Source organism: Protomyctophum bolini (genome assembly GCF_963924005.1).
Source record: "Protomyctophum bolini genome assembly, chromosome: 6".
NCBI classification, from domain to species: Eukaryota; Metazoa; Chordata; class Actinopteri; order Myctophiformes; family Myctophidae; genus Protomyctophum; species Protomyctophum bolini.
In genome coordinates this window covers 40,775,468-40,794,796 of record NC_137867.1, presented here as the reverse complement: position 1 = coordinate 40,794,796, position 19,329 = coordinate 40,775,468, and the positions used below count along the sequence as shown (strand labels likewise).

General features: G+C 44.5%; 1 protein-coding gene across 1 annotated transcript in view; it reads right to left on the bottom strand.

Moving 5' to 3' along the window:
- The window catches only part of cacna1ba (calcium channel, voltage-dependent, N type, alpha 1B subunit, a), a gene marked incomplete at both ends in the record, with an annotated part of 151,419 nt that overhangs the window by 66,597 nt on the left and 65,493 nt on the right, over positions 1-19,329 (bottom strand). The window contains 12 exons of the mRNA XM_080765801.1: positions 21-83; positions 4,202-4,308; positions 4,988-5,055; positions 5,260-5,377; positions 5,473-5,545; positions 8,997-9,128; positions 9,325-9,437; positions 10,813-10,925; positions 11,607-11,822; positions 14,197-14,292; positions 16,546-16,635; positions 18,149-18,264. Of these exons, the coding sequence (XP_080621927.1) occupies positions 21-83; positions 4,202-4,308; positions 4,988-5,055; positions 5,260-5,377; positions 5,473-5,545; positions 8,997-9,128; positions 9,325-9,437; positions 10,813-10,925; positions 11,607-11,822; positions 14,197-14,292; positions 16,546-16,635; positions 18,149-18,264 (1,305 nt within the window). The remainder of the gene's footprint in view (positions 1-20; positions 84-4,201; positions 4,309-4,987; positions 5,056-5,259; positions 5,378-5,472; positions 5,546-8,996; positions 9,129-9,324; positions 9,438-10,812; positions 10,926-11,606; positions 11,823-14,196; positions 14,293-16,545; positions 16,636-18,148; positions 18,265-19,329) is intronic.

The window sequence follows — 19,329 nt, the reverse complement described above, 5'->3', positions numbered from 1 at the left end:
GAGAGGTAATAGTAACTCACAGTGAGCTAACGCTGCAGACGGATGAGCTGCTAGACTGTGCACCTTGACCGTGCGTGACAAAACTGCACATGCACGAACAAACAAACAAAAACAAGATGGGGGGAAGGGAGGCACATCACAGGGAGAGAGGTCAGAGGGGTCTCTCTCTCTCTCTCTCTCTCTCCCTCTCTCTCCCATAACGGAACATCACATGTCAACTCAAGGGGCAGCCTTGGTTAAAGAAGCACTTAAAAGGGGAATACCACTCATCTTTTGTTGTGTGGAAATAATTAAGTTTAGTTCTAAAACCTCCAGTTCTGTTTAGCCTAGAACTGGAGTGTTTAGGGTCAGTGACAGAGTACACCGACGACGTGATGTCACTGATCACATGACCCCAAGTGGTACACCTCCAGTTCTATAGGCTACACAGAAGGAGGGGACATTTTCTATTATTCCCACACTCTAAAAGCCCAAACCACCTCAAAGGGTCGGGACAAAACGGTTGTTAAGGTCAACCACACCAATGCAACTCAATGAGTTACATTGATGTGGTTTACCTACAAAAATATATATATGTTTTGTCCCGACCCGACCTTTAGGTGTGGTTTGGGCTTTACATTACTGACAGTTCAATGTTGAAAATGGGTGGTATTCCCCCCTTTAACCCGTTTTCAACCTATCTTCGTAAAAGTTGGTCCTCACTAATGCTCATTATTTATAATGGCCTATTCTAACTCTGGTTTTAGGTGATAAGGTGACCACCAGAAACCGTGGTTAGTGAATAAGAAATAGAGAGAAGTGCTGGGGTGAGCGGTCACCGTGGTGTGACGTGAAGGTGGTCACCTTATCACCTAAAACTGGAGTATGAATAGGCCTCAACAAGACAGACGTCTTCATCTCACTCTGTGGCCTATATCTCGCCCCTTATCTCTAAACTTAATATTTGCCCTTTTTTACTATTTTGAATAAACCCTTAAAATTGTTCAAATAGCCGACCTACAAGCTCCACAACGTGTCGATGTAGAGCGGCTAGTTGAACTATTTAAAAAAAACATTTTAATAGAAATAGAAAATAGGAAAAAAAATGCAAATACGTTTAGTGATAAGAGGTAATTAAGGGTTGGCGTAAGATATAGTGTGTCTCAGAGGAGAAAAACCGACCTCTCGATGACATTAGAAGGATTGGTCAATTCTTTTAAATGATTTTTTTTTTAAATGAATGCATGAATAATGGCTTTTATTTTAGGGTAAGACCCACACAGCCTGTAGTTTCAATTAGCCTGGAATCCCCATTAACCCATTCTGACCGGGAACCCGTTTTGGTGTCAGCATCATGTCATGCTTTAGCTATTGAAAAATAGCAGATCTACAAGCTCATAGCGCGCCACCGAGTGGCGCGCTACGAGCTTGTAGGTCTGCTATTTTTGAAAAATCGAAGAACATTTTTAGAAACTGATCTCAGGTCAGAATGGGTTCATCAGACCAGTGTGTGTCCAGTGGAAACCTCGTATGAATCTGATCTCAGGTCAGAATGGGTCAATGATGTGATGGTAGGCGGGCTCCTGAAGTAGCTATAGTGGTGCCATCTCATGACGAGCATTAGTGAGGACCAATCATACGAAGATACGGTTGGAAATGGGCGCGACGTGCTCCTTTAAGGCAGTGGTTCCCAAAGTGGGGTCCTTGAGGGAGTTCTAGGGGGTCCCCATCAGCTAAATGATAGTTTGGAACCAAATGGACCCTTATGGGTCTGTAACTCTGAGAGTGTACAAATGGAACCAAATGAGCGTGTCCATTTGGTTCCATTTGTACACTCTCAGAGTTAAATTAACATTGGTTTTACAATATAAATTGCAGGGGGTCCCAGAGATAAAAATGCCATTACATGGGGGGGTCTGTAGACTAATATGCATGTCAAACTTCTCTTATGGGGGTCCCTGGAATATCTTTTCACATGGGGGTCCGCGGGCTAATTAGTGTCAATTTAAGGGTCCTTGACATGAAAAAGTTTGGGAACCACTGCTTTAAGGAAAACGACACTACATACCGATACCGGAGGAAATAAAGAAATGTCACCCAGTGCACGCTTTGAGACTTTTGGACCACCAGCATTCTGTCAGTTAGAGACATAAAGATGCTTTGATTCCATGTGAAATGTGGCGGGCAAAAAAAGTCTCAAAGCACCTTAGTCTAGCAACGGGACAGTCAATGGAGAGACAGACTCTAAAATGTAACATGCTGAAACAGAGATACAATTTAGTAGTATTAACACAAAGGTTACAGACATTTAAGAGAAAGAAAGTGTTAAAAGACAATGCGACATGTTTTAAAACCACCAGTGATATGGACAATAATATTAGTGTACTATATATATACCTGTTCTTCATAAAAGGAGAATAACGTTTATACTTCGTTGCACGCTGAAAATAGCCCATCTACAACCTCGCTGCGAGGCTTTGGATAGGCTACTTTCAGGGCGTGACATGAGTATAAATCAACCATACCCGTCACACATTTTTGCAGGTGGAACGTGACAATGAACAAGGACCTAGAGGTGTGCACCGTTGAGTGGCGTTCGTGTCCAAAACTGATACTTCTCAGGAAATGGGGGGGGGAGAAATATCCTGTGTTCCGATTAGATCCACTGTAGTTATTATTTAGTCTCTTGTTAATACTTTTTGCTGGTTAAATATTTCCCACGGATACACTTACTTAACCAGTAACCACGTTCACATTCACTTTTAAAATGTTCCAATAATAGTGAAATACGTTCGTGTTCAAAGTAGGGCAAGACTTTACGAAGAAATATATACCGTAAAGTTGAAATATACGGAGATTGTGCCCGACGGCAACGATATGTCGTTTCATCATGGCTTATGATTTGAAGATGCAACCGTATAGTAGTGTCTGTCAGACAGACACAGACACAGACACAGACACAGACACAGACACACAGACAGACAGACAGACAGACAGACAGACAGACAGACAGACAGACAGACAGACAGACAGACAGACAGACAGACAGACAGACAGACAGACAGACAGACAGACAGACAGACAGACAGACAGACAGACAGACTCAACTTTCACTGGGGCTTTACGAGCACTCTAATGGGTCTGGATGGAACAACCGGTCGTCGTTACACGGTTATCACATTATTTGACAATACTTTACAACCCTGTGATCTGGTAAAAAAAAAAAACACACACCAGGATTTAACAAAGCTTTAGATAAAACAAATAGAAGAGAAACAGAGCAAAAGAGAAACCACACACCATAGTAACATTATAATGTGCTCATCCCCGTACAGATTACATATAGGCCAATGTGAATTAGACCTACATATAAACTAAACTGTCTATCTCTTTAGTCAACTACACTGATGTTAACCATGGCAAACTTTTTACATAAGTAGCCTATAGTAGAAATTGCAGTTAGCAGATTGTAAAATACTAGGAATGAGTCACTTTGTGGATGGGAATAAAGAGATGTAACGGGCAGAAACCTTGCACTCTACTGTATGTCCAAAATCATACATTCTCAGGAAATAACTATATTGAATTCACAGCGCAACTATTTAGTCACAATTCATTTCGAAAATATTGACGAAACCCACGGACAGACAAATTCACTTTCAATTTGAAAATGTTTCAAAAGTATTTGAAAACTATCGGATCTACAAGCTCGCAAAGCATTGTGGCTGCGACCTGTGTAGCCACGCGTGAGCTTGTAGATCGGATACTTTCACCCCATCTACACTGCCATCGATGCGGGAGAGCAAAATGATTAGAATACGTGTTTTTTCAATGAGACTGTCCTGGCGTACCGCGAGCGACAACGTGTCTCTATTAGATAAGAGACTCTATTTGAGCGAGGTTTCACGTTGGCAAGATCTAAACTTTTATTGGTTTAGATCTACACGCTACTATTTATTGACTGTTTGATTGGTTCAGGCTATACGTCGCAACGCAATGACGACGCTTGCTCAGTGCCTATGTAGATGAGGTGTTTTGCGTGAAAACTGTTGCATGGCGAAGTAGGGTCATTCATTCACGAAAGATGACATCAAAAGTTCGACGAAGAACGCAGAGATATACAAAGTTTCTTCCCGACAGCAACAATAAAGATGTCAACCTGTACGTTGAGCCTGTCTACTTTCCACTCCTAGCTGAGAAGATGAGTGACGTTGTGACTTACGCAGTGATGGAGATGTTTGCTGCCGACATGGGGCTGACCTCCTTCACCTCTTTGGCCTTCTGCATGGCCAGCTTCTTGTTGATGGCCTCCTCCTGTTCCTCCTCATCCTGTACAGCATGCACACGCGCACGCACGCACACGCACACACACACACACACAATGATGGTGTAACCGTTAAGACCTCTGTCACTGGACTCACTCGTATAACCAAAATCTTAATCCGGGCAGTGTCTCTCAATTGCTCCCAGTTCTACTCTCAGCTAGAGTGGACTGCCCTGTGCCGTTAGCGCATGGATTTGACATTTCCAAACCTCTCAGAATATATATTTTTAAAGAGCTAATGTGAATGTCGCTCAGACTTCTGTTTCTGCTGAATACCCTACATGATACGCACGCACGCACGCAGCTTTTACAGTACTTCACAATTTATTTAACGGTATGAAAGGGTATAAAATATAAAATATAGAAAACGTGAGGCAATTCATTACCTTGAATAGTTTATAGTCCATGCCAACCCCCCCCCTAAAAAAACGAAACTAAAAACTAATAGGCCAGATAAATAACACAAATAAAAGCCACATATCCTAGCAGTAATATTCACTATCCAATTCAACAACCATAAATTTAGGAGGGAGGGTAAATTCCGTGCCGTGTTTGATTTAAGGCAAGTGACTTTTATTGACACATGCTTGGGATAATACGGCCCATGCCTGTACTTCCTGGGGAGGGGTGGGGGGCAGCCTGAGGTTGAAAACAAGTGCACCAGCTGCTCTGTCTGTGACGTACCTTGGTGAGTTCCTGGGCATTGGCGAGGTTATCGACAGCAATGGCCAAAAACACATTGAGGAGTGTGTCTGGTTTTTTGGGGCAGGCTCAGGAAAAAAAAGAACTTGAACCGATCAATAAATACAGAATCAATGTTTATGCAAGCAGCTGTTCTTGCAGATTCTAAATCAGTGATAAATCGTTTCAGTGCGTGTATGTGGCTTTTGGGTGCAGTCTATCTGAAAGCCACACACAGAGAGGTTAATCGATTCAAATCAATAAAGGCAGGATACAGTTCCCAAACAGAGTGAGGACGATGAAATAAACGGAGGAGAACATTCCTCGGTGAACGCCCCCCTGGGATTCGATTCCATGGTACATCACCGCATTCCAGTCTTCCCCGGTTAGAATCTGAAGACAGAAGCAGGTCTCAGGGGTGCTCTCGGGAAAAGTCAATTTTGTATGTTATCAATTTTTGAAGCGAGTGGAAGAAAGTGGAGATTTACCTGGAAAACGGTGAGAATAGCAGCCGGAAACGTATCGAAGTTTGTTGTCGGTGTCTCGTTTTGGAAATTAAACCTAGAACGGAGGACACACGCATGCACACGCACACACGCACACACACACACACACACACACACACACACACACACACACACACACACACACACACACACACACACACACACACACACACACACACACACACACACACACACACACACACACACACACACACACACACACACACACACACACACACACACACACACACACACACACACACACACACACACACACACACACACACACTATTGTTAAAATGTCGATAGGTTCCCCAAACCATGACGGAACATTCATAGTGTATAAAATAGAGACTTCTCACACACAGTTAGGCAATTCGGAATCAAAGGAAACTTGCGGTGGAAAAGGGGCCTAGGGGTCCTTGAGTTGAGAATCAGGTTGAGAATCACTGGTTTTAAAACAATTGCACGGGGTAGACAGATTCCTCACAATAGGACTAGCACAAACAACATTTATCTGCATACAGCAGCATAGTGTACGATGCTTGACTGGGTGTATAGTCTGTCTGACCTTATACTGCTGATCAGCCTGTTTACTCTCCTCGTATTGTGCTAATGCTGGCATTTTGTATCTCCGACTGTCTATCTACAGGGACCTAATTACATCTCCCCACAATGTGTGTGGATGTTCTCACAGACAAAATGATGTCCTGAACCTTCCAAAAGTCCTTGGTTAGCTATTAATTACTCACTGTGTCTCAAGTCATTAGTATATACCTATACACTCTGCAGATGCTATACCGTATACCGTATAGTTTTTTCCACCCGCCAAAAGGTACAGCGCCGTCGCCCCTTGTGAAATGAGTCATCGTCGAGAGCATTACTGGCACGTTGAAAAGAGCAAAACGGATCAATTCTCCGGCCTGCTCTGTGCATTCAATACATCTTTCGGCCCGTTAATTGACCAATTTTATCTCCTCGATCGAATGCGATGATAGAGCAGACAGTCCAGGCTGGCGCAGTACGTGAGCCTAGCATGCTGCGTTTAGCAAAGAATCTGTTTTCGTTGCCTCACATACAGTATGTAATGTAATGTTCCTTTTTTAAAGTGTTTAAAGTATTATGTTATGCTTTAGCTATTGAAAAATAGCAGATCTACAAGCTCATAGCAAGGCACCGAGAGCCGCGCTACGAGCTTGTAGGTCTGCCATTTTTGAAAAATCTTTTCAATCTTTGAATACATATTCTTTCAGAGCGAGCGTTTTGAACGTTTTGAAGTCGGTGGCCAATTTCATATATTTTTGGAGGTCTACATAGAAACATAGGGTTTTTCAGAAAACTGTCAGGATTTACAGTAGAAGGCATTTGTAGAATCGTTCCCAAAAATGGGTTAACCTCACAAACACTATGCTAACCGTAACCCTAACCTCACAGAAACTATGCCGGCTACACCTAACCTCAAAACCACATCCCCCTGGGGGAAAAAAGAGAGATAGGAGAGAGGTTTTGGCAGCAGTCCATTTCCTGAACAGCTTGGGAGTGGACAGGCTGTGGGTAAAGGTGGCCCTGGCTAGGTTAACAAGGCCCATCAATCGGTCTGGAACACAGCCAGGAGTGCACATGAGCTAATAGAATATGCATTACAGTCGCAGGACCTTTCCACAATGCATGATTATATAGGCTGCTGTAAAAATCTCCCATTAACCTGGTGTTATCGCCGTCGACTGTGTGTTTAGTCCACATATTATCTAATTGATTGATTTATACAGTGCTGCTGTTTGCATGCGATAGGAGCCCCGACCCCAGGGTGCTTGGATGGGATGCTGTAAATCCCATCCAAGAGAACGATGTGCTTGACTGTCTGTGCCAGTCCATGCAAAACAGTCAATAAGTCTCTAAAAAGAGGATATACCATGAGCACTCACGGAACTGTCCTTAAAGACACTATATTATTTATTTCTACATATATAGTTGGCATGGTATGCAGACAGCACAATGTATGCGTTTTAGCGTTGGCTCACAGCCTCTGCCTCAGCTCACGGCTTCACCTTGCAGGCGTTCAGAGTATTAGTTTTATGCCGTTCAGACTGTTTTTATTTATTTATTTTTAACTATAATTTTTATCCCACGATTTCTTTCACCCAGTGTCAATTATCTAATGTATCCTGGGCGCTATACACTTCCTCTGCCAACCTGGGGGCGGTGGGTGAATGGGTTAAAGGACCACTTCACCACTTTTCAACCTATCTTCATACAATAGGTCCTCACTAATAATCATGATAAAATGGCACGATTTTTTTCTACTCAGTCTGTGTCTCATATAGGGCTGTGGGCAGTTTAGAATCCGTCTTCCAGTGACATCATCATTAGGCAGATTTTTTTTAAACAAGTATTCCCCATCGATGATGTCACTGGAAGACGGTTTCTGAACTGCCCAAAGCCCTCCTATGAGACACAGACCGAGTGGAGAAAAGAAAATCGCCATTTTTTCATGATTATTAGTGAGGACCTGGCTATTATGAAGATAGTTTGAAAAGTGGTGAAGTGGTCTTAAGCAAGACATGTTTCTTTGCATCCTAATTAGATGCAGTGAAAGTATCATGAACAAGTCAGCGATTTTGCATTTAAATAGATTTTTAATCCTGTTACTAACAAACGGCCAAGCCCCGGAGTTAGTGGGGCGTGGAATCAATAATGCATATCGTTACTGCCTGGCTGAAATCTTGTAGGCCTATCTCTATCTTTATAAATGAATGCTATATTATCATGAATGCTTTGTCACTCTTTATGTGTGAATTTTACACATTTTCTTTTTCCATTTCTTGAAAAGTGAACTGTTGTGGTGATTGATGTCATGTCAACTCCTTCACTGGGTGATTTACAGTGAGCAAGAACAAAAAACATGGCAATACATCATATACTGCACATAAACATAGTCATCATGAATCATATAGGTAAGCTAAGAACAAAGATTTTTTTGGAGTCTAACCACAAGGCCCACTGAGCTGGTATGCATGCCCACCAACAGAGATAAAGGGTCAACTCACTGGCCCCCAAACAGCTGCATGCCCACCAACAGAGATAAAGGGTCAACTCACTGGCCCCCAAACAGCTGCATGCCCACCAACAGAGATAAAGTGTCAACTCACGCGCCCCCAAACAGCTGCATGCCCACCAACAGAGATAAAGGGTCAACTCACGCGCCCCCAAACAGCTGCATGCCCACCAACAGAGATAAAGTGTCAACTCACTGGCCCCCAAACAGCTGCATGCCCACCAACAGAGATAAAGTGTCAACTCACTGGCCCCCAAACAGCTGCATGCCCACCAACAGAGATAAAGGGTCAACTCACTGGCGCCCAAACAGCTGCATGCCCACCAACAGAGATAAAGGGTCAACTCACTGGCCCCCAAACAGCTGCATGCCCACCAACAGAGATAAAGGGTCAACTCACGCGCCCCCAAACAGCTGCATGCCCACCAACAGAGATAAAGTGTCAACTCACGCGCCCCCAAACAGCTGCATGCCCAGCAGCGCAAACACCACGATGAAGAGGAAGAGGAGGAAGAGCAGGCTGATGATGGACTTCATGGAGTTGAGCAGCGAGACCACCAGGTTCCTCAGGGAGTTCCAGTACCTGAACACACACACACGGTGCACGGATGATAAGTGACACACACACACACACACACACACACACATTAACCACTTCAACCCTATACGTACATTTCGGCCATTTGAAAATTGGCGATCTACAAGCTCACAATGCGTCTCAACGCATTTTCACCTTTCACGCACGCGCACAGAGACGCACTGTAGCGCTCACTACTCACTTGGTGACTTTGAATATTCTGAGGAGTCGAAGGGCCCTCAGGACGCTGATCCCGAACGAGGCCCCTGGTTTGATGGCTGCCCAGATCACCTCGAAAATGCTGCCGATGATCACCTGCAAAACACAATTCACAAACATGTACAGTACAAGTACAGTACAAGTGGTTTAGCCCATGCTCTTAATCCAGAGAGACTTAAAATTGTGTGTTGAACTGTGTTGAGTCAATAATGAGGTGAAATCACCTAAATAGTGAGTGCAGAGAGAGTGCAGAGAGAGCCAGGATACCAAAAAGACTATAGGATACAAGGGTACACATTCTAAACAATGAATCTACACAGGAGCATCTGTCTAAACGTGTTACTGTACCTAAATGACATTCTGTACATTTCTAACTACTACGTGCCCGTCGGCTACAGGCCTACTTGAGAACGATGCAACTTGGGAACCTAATAATACCCGTTGTCAACTTGTCATAGCACCCGTTTTAACCGTCTGTCTGTGTCCCAAATGGAGATCTCTGGTATCTACCTGTGTCTGAAGAGGGCAAACTGACTGACTGTGAAAAGTGGACTGGTTAAGTAGGCTAATCAATTGTCAGGTGTGGGCATCTGTCTAAACCACATTGTATGCTTTCGAGACGCCCATGTTTCTCCGCCATTTAGTCATTGTGCCAATTAATTCCTCCCCGCACACCTTTCTGTGTCACTGTAGGATTACCCGCAGTGACAGTTATCACTCTCCCTGCCTCGGCTTTCCTTCCTTGGGACAGGGGCCGATTGTGTTCATGTAGACTGCTCGACAAAGCCGGGTGCACCATGGTGGATTCGAAGCCCACAACCTCCACGGTTCTTAACACAATCCCATTCTCAACACAAGCTAACTGAACTCAGTGTTCCTTCACTTTTTCCATTTAGAACTTCCAGACATTTCACGGCGTTAATCTCTTAACAGGATTAGAATATTTTGGCAGGTATTCAATGTGAATATATGCACTGCAGTGACTAGTGTGCCTGCAAACTAAGTAGGCCATTGTAAGGTTGTGTAACTTCTGTACAGCTCAAGATTACTATCATCCAACACAAATGTACAATTTCAGTATCAACCAGTTAAACCCTATATACTTCCCCCAGGCCCAGGGGTCTGTAATTGGTCCCTACGTTCTTTTTCTTTTACACCAAAACATTCCAACTGAAATAGGTGATCTTATAGAGCCGCCATTTCCGTTGAATATTTGCCTCCTTCTGCCAAATGTTCGCCTATTAAGACATGCCTATAGAATGGGGATGGTAGGTTTGAAGTGTTTAAGAAACACAATTTCCCCCCTGATTAAAATACCTTTGCCGTAAAAAAAAAAGTACTGTATTACCCAGACCTGACAGAAAAAAACCAAGTCATATCATACTAGTCTGTGATACAACAACAACCCTTCTGTGGGGTTTCCCTTACTTTCCCTTGCAATGCTGCTTTCACCCTGACAACAACAACTTACTCCAAAGTCAAAGCAGTTGAAGGACGAGTGGAAGTAGTGCCTGGCTCCAAGGCCATACATTTTCATGGACATCTCAGTCAGAAACAAGCCCAGGAATACAAACTCGGCCAGATCTGTCCAGGGAGGGAACAGAGAAAAGAAAACACATCAATGCCCACCATTCACTTTAAGCATGCGCATACCCTCTATACACCGAGATAAAGTCTTTGTTTGGGTACAAACTAGCCCCCGGACATTATGAATCACCATTATTTTAAACATTTGCCTGGATTAGAATAAATAAATAAATAAAACTTTATTACATTTAGTTTAGTTTATTTTGATCGTGCTTTTTTCCAGCACTGCACATACAGTCCACATCCATACAGACCGGTGTATCGTTCGCAGCAAGGTCACAGAGTGCGTAGGTGAGCCATTCGCTGGTCATAGTGACAGGTGTATATCACAGCCAGGTATACTCACACAGTGCGTAGGTGAGTCATTCGCTGGTCAAAGTGACAGGTGTATATCACAGCCAGGTATACTCACACAGTGCGTAGGTGAGCCATTCGCTGGTCATAGTGACAGGTGTATATCACAGCCAGGTATACTCACAGAGTGCGTAGGTGAGTCATTCGCTGGTCATAGTGACAGGTGTATATCACAGCCAGGTATACTCACACAGTGCGTAGGTGAGCCATTCGCTGGTCATATAGTGACAGGTGTATATCACAGCCAGGTATACTCACAGAGTGCGTAGGTGAGTCATTCGCTGGTCATAGTGACAGGTGTATATCACAGCCAGGTATACTCACAGAGTGCGTAGGTGAGCCACTCGGGTTGGTCGTAGTGTACGATGGCCACGCAGAGCGTGTTGAGGCCCACCAGACACAGCACGGTCCAGTAGAAGCTCTGGGCCTTGACCAGCCGACGGATGGTGAAGCGGAACCTCTTCTCCTTCCTCCGGAAGTAGGACGAGTTGTCGTGCTTGCTGCTGCTCTTCACGCTGGCGCGGGTGAACGGAGACCCTGCTGGGGGTGCAGTGGGGGGAGAAACGGCGCAAAAACAACAAAAGAACGGGCGATAAAGTCACAGAGTCTAAACCAAAAAGCAGCATTTCACTAGCACCTAGTGAAATGAAAAATTCGTTTTAGAGGATATCCGTGGCCATCGTATGGGCATACCTAACAATAGATGCAAAAACAATGGGGACATTTTTGTTTATATATTATATCAAAAGTCCATAAAAAGCCAATTTGAATTACTGCCAATTACAAAAACGTGCTGCGTGATAACGAAACGCGCCCCGAAAGAATATTTTTTATTCACCCGTTTGATTCCCATCGCTGCACGTTCCTCCAAACACGCTGATTTGATTGATTTTGATTATATAAGTAATCTGTTTTTAATCTCATTCAATGACATCCCGGTGTATTACTCATTTTAAACATAATCAGCACGCTAAAATATGTATCTGAAAATATTATAGGTTAGAAATAATCCACGTAGTAGCAAACTAAATTTTATCCCACAATTTTGCAACCCATGTTTTCACTCAGTGTCAATTATCTAATGTAAGCCTGGGCGCTACACTTCCTCTGTCAACCTGGGGAGGGCAGCGGACTGACCTCATGCTTCTTTCTATGCATGAGGAGTCCAAGCTGCTTCTTTTCACCTGACAGGGGGAAGTTTCCCTGGTCGGACGTAGCACGTGGAAGGAACACGTTATTCCGACCAGTTCCTTTCCCCTCCATCAGGCGCCCCGGCTGTCCAGGGCGAGGTAGTTTAGAGACCAGGATTACTGCATGTTTTTTGTGAGGGTACCTACCCTAGGGGACACGGGGAGAACATGCAAACTCCACACAGAAAGGCCCTTTCACCAACCCCGGCTCAGGTATGGGCACTGATGATGCGGAGGAGAGAGCACGCCCCCAAGCGCCCACAGCGTCCCCAGCGGGAATCGAACCCAGGACCTTCTACTGTAGCTTCTAGCGATATCTACTCTTATACAAAATGACACCTGCTATTACCAATGTAAGAATCTTCTAAAACCATTGCTATACCACAAAAGCTAAATTAATAATTAGTGTTTTTTTTAACGATCACTACTACAGATGGCTTGTGTGTTTAGTTTTTTAAATCAGAAGTCAGTTCCTTTGCTGCAGAGAGAGGAGTAATGACTAAGGAGCACAGCTGCAGGAGGAACAGATCAAATGAGATATAATTTACTCATTAATTCTCTGCAGAAGGTTTTTCATATTGTGATTAGCTCGGCCCATCATGTTCACTGCAGCCAAAGTTAAGCCCAGGGCTTCTCAAGATCACTATCCTTTTCTCTCTCTTCATCTCTGTCTCTCTCTCTCTCTCTGTATCCCCCCCCCCCCCCCCCCCTCTCTCTCAGCTCGCTCTGGCTCTCTTCCTCTCTTTACTTCCATTCAACACCCCCCCCCCCCCCACACACACACACTCACACTATATTAGACCTACTGTAACTTAAATTAAGACCCCAAATGTCGAGCGGGGGCTGGACGTAAAGGGAAAGGTGAAAAATGGTTCCATTAGCGCGTCGTTAGTCCTCCAGGAAGACTAGTGGGCTAATCATTTTGGAGGCTATTTTAATCCGCACATGATCTGACTCCCATCGACGACGCCCACAAACCCACATGTCCAGACTAGCCTAGCTGCCCTCTGTCTCTCTGTCTCTCTGTCTCTCTGTCTCTCTCTGTCTCTCTCTCTGTCTCTCTCTCTGTCTCTCTGTCTGTCTGTCTGTCAGGCCTCTCATTCTGTGGACCTTAATTAATGACCAAATGAATAGAAAAACACAAATAAAAAGTACGGCATGACATCACAGGTCCTGTCCAATGGGCCTGTGGCTCCCCGGCTAATGCAACGTTTGTAGCTGCTGCAAAAGCTACAAAGCTATACAAATTGAAGCTGAGCTGGGTTCAACTTCCAGATGCAGAAGCAACAAAGCTACAACTGTAGCTGCATTATTATAATTTTTTCCACCCTGTTCTGGCTGACATAAACCTGCGACGTCGTCTTCTAGTCTGTTTAGGTACTAGTGGACAAGATAGATATCCAGTATTTTACACTTGGTTGCTGCTAGTCTTGTTTCCTAACGCATATAAATAATGCCCTGTAGGTCCAAAAGGGCTCGCAGACAGTTGAGTCTCCATGCTGGATTGTTGTTGGGTTTTATTTTTATTTTTCAATCTCCGTGGCCGGCCGGCCGGCAGCGCCTCTGACACACTACGGACGGATGGCGCCAACGACCGCGTGAGCAACCGATACAAACGGCGACAAACGTGCTGTGATCTTTGCATCTTTGTGTAATGCCTCGTGCGAGCACAACATTAGAAATACAATAAAATAAAACACGGTAAAAGCGCCGGTTCTCCTCACCAACGGACGAGATGTCGGTGAAGTGGTCTTCTCCTTCCTCTGCGTTGATCAGGTCGTTCTTACAGGTCGTTCTTCTTTTTTTTGTTCTCTTCAACACTGGAAATACATCAACACCAGCAAGATTAGAATCATATAAAAAAACTGTAAAAAGCAGATCCTAATTATCATTAGTTAGTAGTAGTAGTACCATTTATATTATTATTAGTATTTTTATTATTGCTAGAGCGGTACCCCGTTGGGCACTGGCTTACTTGGAATGATGCAAGTTGGAAACGCATGTCCCACCCAGTTATTACACTTGAGGTTGTGCAATATTACACGTCTGCACTGCTTACGGAACTCGCCTGTCGGCTCGTTGTTCCTGCAGTAACGCAGGTGTGCCATTAATGACGGTAAAGTTGTGTAATATTGCTTAAATACAAGGTTTCTGCCAGCATGACAGCAGCGTCTTGTTAACTAGTCTGCACAGAGAAACAAAGCGGCGTGGAGTGAAGGGCTCTCTCTCACACACCCCCACGCTCCCTCCCTCCCTGTAAAATCTGTGCTGTGTGTGTGTGTGTGTGTGTGTGTGTGTGTGTGTGTGTGTGTGTGTGTGTGCCTCTCTCTCTCCGCCCTAATCTCATTACGCCACCACCCTGACACCCCCGAGGCTTCAGTGACACTCTCTACTAGGATGTTTGCTGCACGTCGGTGTCATACACTGGAGAAAAAAAGAACAGCTGATCTACAAGCCCACAATGTGTCGCATCAAACAAATTAATCCATTGTTAGATCTCGCTATTTTCGGTTTGCGCAACGAAGTATGAATCGGGCTTTTAAGAACTGCTGGTTCAGCCCAGGCCACGCTACCGCTTAGAGGCAGTGTCGTCTTCAGAACAGAAGTGTGGTTCGTCCACGCACACACGCACGCCCGCCTGCGCACATGCACGCACAAATATTTATACCGTACAGACACACATACAGACACACATACTCACACATATAATTAGAATCGTGCATTTTCCATCAGTGTGTTGGTTGGTCAGGCACGTGACGTGTGTTGGTCAGGCATGTGACATCATCAGGGATAGAGCATGAGACATCACGTGACATCATCAGGGATGGAGATCCCTCATCAGTATTAAGACCATAATTATATGGAGATCCCTGATGTCATCAATATTGGCCCGAAACTCTACATCTGACCTCAAGCCCTTAGATCTCCATATATGGAGCTCAGCTGACCTGTTCTGACATTCCAGAATTATGTTGATCCTTCCTTCTCCATCCATCCTTCCTCTTCGATGTCTCCCTTTTGACTGATACATGTCCAGTTCAACTCTAGACGGGCCTGCCCAAAAGTTATTAGTGCAGCCGCGCCCGGCAGCCCGGCGAAAACTAGAGTTCTCAACAGGCCCGGAAATTAACCCATTCTGAACGGGAACCCCTTTTGGTGTCGGCATCATGTTATGCTTTAGCTATTGAAAAATAGCAGATCTACAAGCTCATAGCGCGCCACCGAGTGGCGCGCTACGAGCTTGTAGGTCTGCTATTTTTGAAAAATCGAAGAACGACTGACATTTTTAGAATCTGATCTCAGGTCAGAATGGGTTAATCAGACCAGCGTGTGTCCAGTGGAAACCTCGTATGAATCTGATCTCAGGTCAGAATGGGTTAAGATCTTACCCCCCGTGACAAAGCACCAGCGCCAGTCTGCTGTCACCCAGGCAGATGCGTGTACGCCCGCACACGCTGAACACCCTCAGGCGTCTTACTGGTTATATTAGAATAGAATGATTTATATTACAAATATAACAAAACGTCCTGCATAACTATTATACTGTCGCTGTTCGGGCGCAAACCTCCTACCAGCTCCGTTTTTCTACTTTTTCTCTTGAATAGTTTTCATTTCGTTTTAGTCACATTTTAGTCACCTGGCATGTTTTAGTGTTAGTTTTAGTCGACTAAATATCATAAGATTTTAGTCGACTGAATCTACAGTTGATTTAGTCGACTAAAATATATTTTTGCCGTCGTAATGGCTGGTTTTACACTTAGTAGCCGATCTACAAGCTCACAACGCGTCGCAGCAGCAACCAAGTGTAAAATACTGGATATCTATCTTGTCCACTAGTACCTTCCTAACATTTTAGTCTAGTTTTTATTTGTTGACGAAATTGTCAGTATATTTAGTCTCAGTTGTAGTCATCATATAGCTTATAGTTTTCAATGAGTTTCCATTTAGTTTTCCTCAGTGAAAAAAGGCAGTCGATGAATATTTTTCGTCATATAGCCTAGTTTTAGTCGACAAAAACAACACGGACCGGACCCCCACCACTCCATGCTGAGTTGGACGTTTGGTTCTCTCACCCGTGTTGTTGGTCTTCCGGCGGTACCAGGCTCCGTCCATCGGAGGCTTCTCCTCGGCGTTCTTGTCCTCCTCCGCCAGCATCACCTCCTCTGAAACACGTACACAGTAAGTACCACACTGTGGTCAAACATGTCTGACCACAAGCACCACCACCCTGTCTGTAGTCAAGCCATTCTGGACTGGACCACGGGAACCCCCTTTGTTGGTGTTTTAAGCATTATGTTATACTTTAGCTGATGAGAAATAGCAGATCTGCAAGCAAGAATCATGAGCAAAAATCATGAAAATGTAAGAAAATATTATTTCAGAGCATATATATATGCCAAGTTACGCCAACTCCGTTCACTTCATGGGGCCAGTCCAATGGTGCATTGTAGTCTACGGCCTTCACAGTGACACACGCGTTACATGAACCACGCGACCGGGATGATTTACAACCCTCAATGTCCAATAATAAGGACCAATGACGGCCACCGCCAGCAACAACACGCCGGCAACAACACGAAAAAGACAAAAGTGTTTGTGTGTGTGTGTGTGTGTGTGTGCGCGCAACAACACATAATAATAATTAATAACCCATCCGTTACTACATGTGCAGGTCACAATACTGGGTTTAAAAACATAGCTGAAACATGAAGTGGAGTCTGTCAACTCCCGCAAAAATCATGTGTCATCTTGCAAGCACATCACACACCCATCTAATCACACATTAATGCACCTGCATTTTAGCTTTATTATCATGAACCTCAAGGGCCATCTGTTCGAGAACATAAATTATAAAACAATATGCCGCAGTGCAAGGATGAAACACTGGATCGTTTCACCTTCATTGTTTAACATTATAAACTTATGTAATCAATCAAATTAACAATGACACGACTTACGGCCCACCGTTTTCGGGGACTTGGCACACAAGTCCAATTAGCGCTGCGTCCAAAAGTTGTGTGCTTGTGCCAAGAGACAGAACACTCACGTGCACGCCCACACAGCGCAGGGTGTTCTGGGTAATGATGTACAGTACAGTAACGATCATATAGCGTTATACTTAAGCTCAATGTATATGGTATCTGTTCCCAGACCTTTCTGGATCAGGGCCAACCTGGCGGTCCACCCATGTTAAGTCTTCGCGGTCCACCCATGTTAAGTCTTCGCGGTCCACCCATGTTAAGTCTTCGCGGTCCACCAATGTTAAGTCTTCGCGGTCCACCCATGTTAAGTCTTCGCGGTCCACCCATGTTAAGTCTTTGCGGTCCACCCATGTTAATCTTCGCGGTCCACCCATGTTAAGTCTTCGCGGTCCACCCATGTTAAGTGTTCGCGGTCCACCCATGTCCAAATCACCCAAATCACTGAATGCTCCTTTAATGTTACACATATATTACACCAATACAATGTGTGTTTGTTGGCCAATATTCACATTACTAAAGGTGGGGAATCGCTGTTAGGTGGTGTTTGTCGACAAGAACGTGATTTCAAGCTGCTTAGCCTGGCATGGCCAGGCATTAGACACGGCCGAATCCAGCTGCTTAGCCTGGCATGGCCAGGCATTAGACACGGCCGAATCCAGCTGCTTAGCCTGGTGGTGTGGTGTGGTGGTCTGACCTGCTTTGCATATCCACTCCAGATAGCCGGTGAGCTCTCTCTCAATCTGCTGCTGTCTGCGCAGCTTCAGAAACTCCTGGCGCTTCTCCACCCGTTCCCTCTCCTTAGCAAACTCTCTGCATGTGGAACACACACACACACACACACACACACACACACACACACACACACACACACACACACACACACACAGGACAGGCAATGAGACAAGCAGCAGTGTGTTATGACCTGGCTCTTAGGCCATAACAAAAGGAGGAAGACACACGGCTGTTTAAAAGTGCACAAACCAATATTTATTTACAACTTAAACCACTTAATATGCATCAAACAATACTAAAGTACTAAATGGGGTGTGTTAATCAGTGGAACAGTAGTGTAAGTGAGTGGATGTGTGGTAAATGAATGTGTGGGGTGTTGAATGGTGCAAACACATGCTGCTGATCTCATGGAAGGAGAGAGAGAGTGAGGCCAGCCAACTTCCAGCCCTTTATAGAGCACACTGGCCAGGTGCTCCCAATGCACTGATTGGCAATTCCTCAGAAGCAAAGACCTAGTCCTATACAGGAATACACACAGGCCCTAGTAGGCCAACTACAGGGGGCTGTGACAGGTGTACGACGATGGATTTCTAAACAAATTTGTTCAACGCAAAATAGGCTACTGTGTTCAAGTTCAGGAGACTTCGGAGAAAACGTAATTCTCCTGAATGCTGCCCTCCGGTATGGCATGGAAAAAGAGTGGCATTAGCATTTCTTTCACCATGTAGTTAAAAGTAAGCGCTGCATTCGTGGTCTAGAAAGGGCAGTTGTTTTACAGACGGGTAAAAGGGCAGGGGCTGTGGCTCCCTTTGCTGTGCACGTCCCTGCTGTAGCACAGCACAGGGACGTGCACATGCAGTCAGAGTGAGACCCAGAGAAGCACAGAAACGTGCATATCATCAGAGTTGACAAGTCCAAGTCCAATGACAAGACAAACACACACACACACACATCAGCCCGGAGCCATCGACTGAGGACTCCCGCCTCTGTCTCTATAGGTAGTCAAAATGTCTTTTGTTTTATCACTAGAATTTCTATCTTGGTGGATTAAGGTTTAACAGCCTATAATATATTATGCTTGTAGATTTTGACTTTTGTTTTCATTTTCCCAAAATTCTTATGCTAGTTACGGATTAATATGGT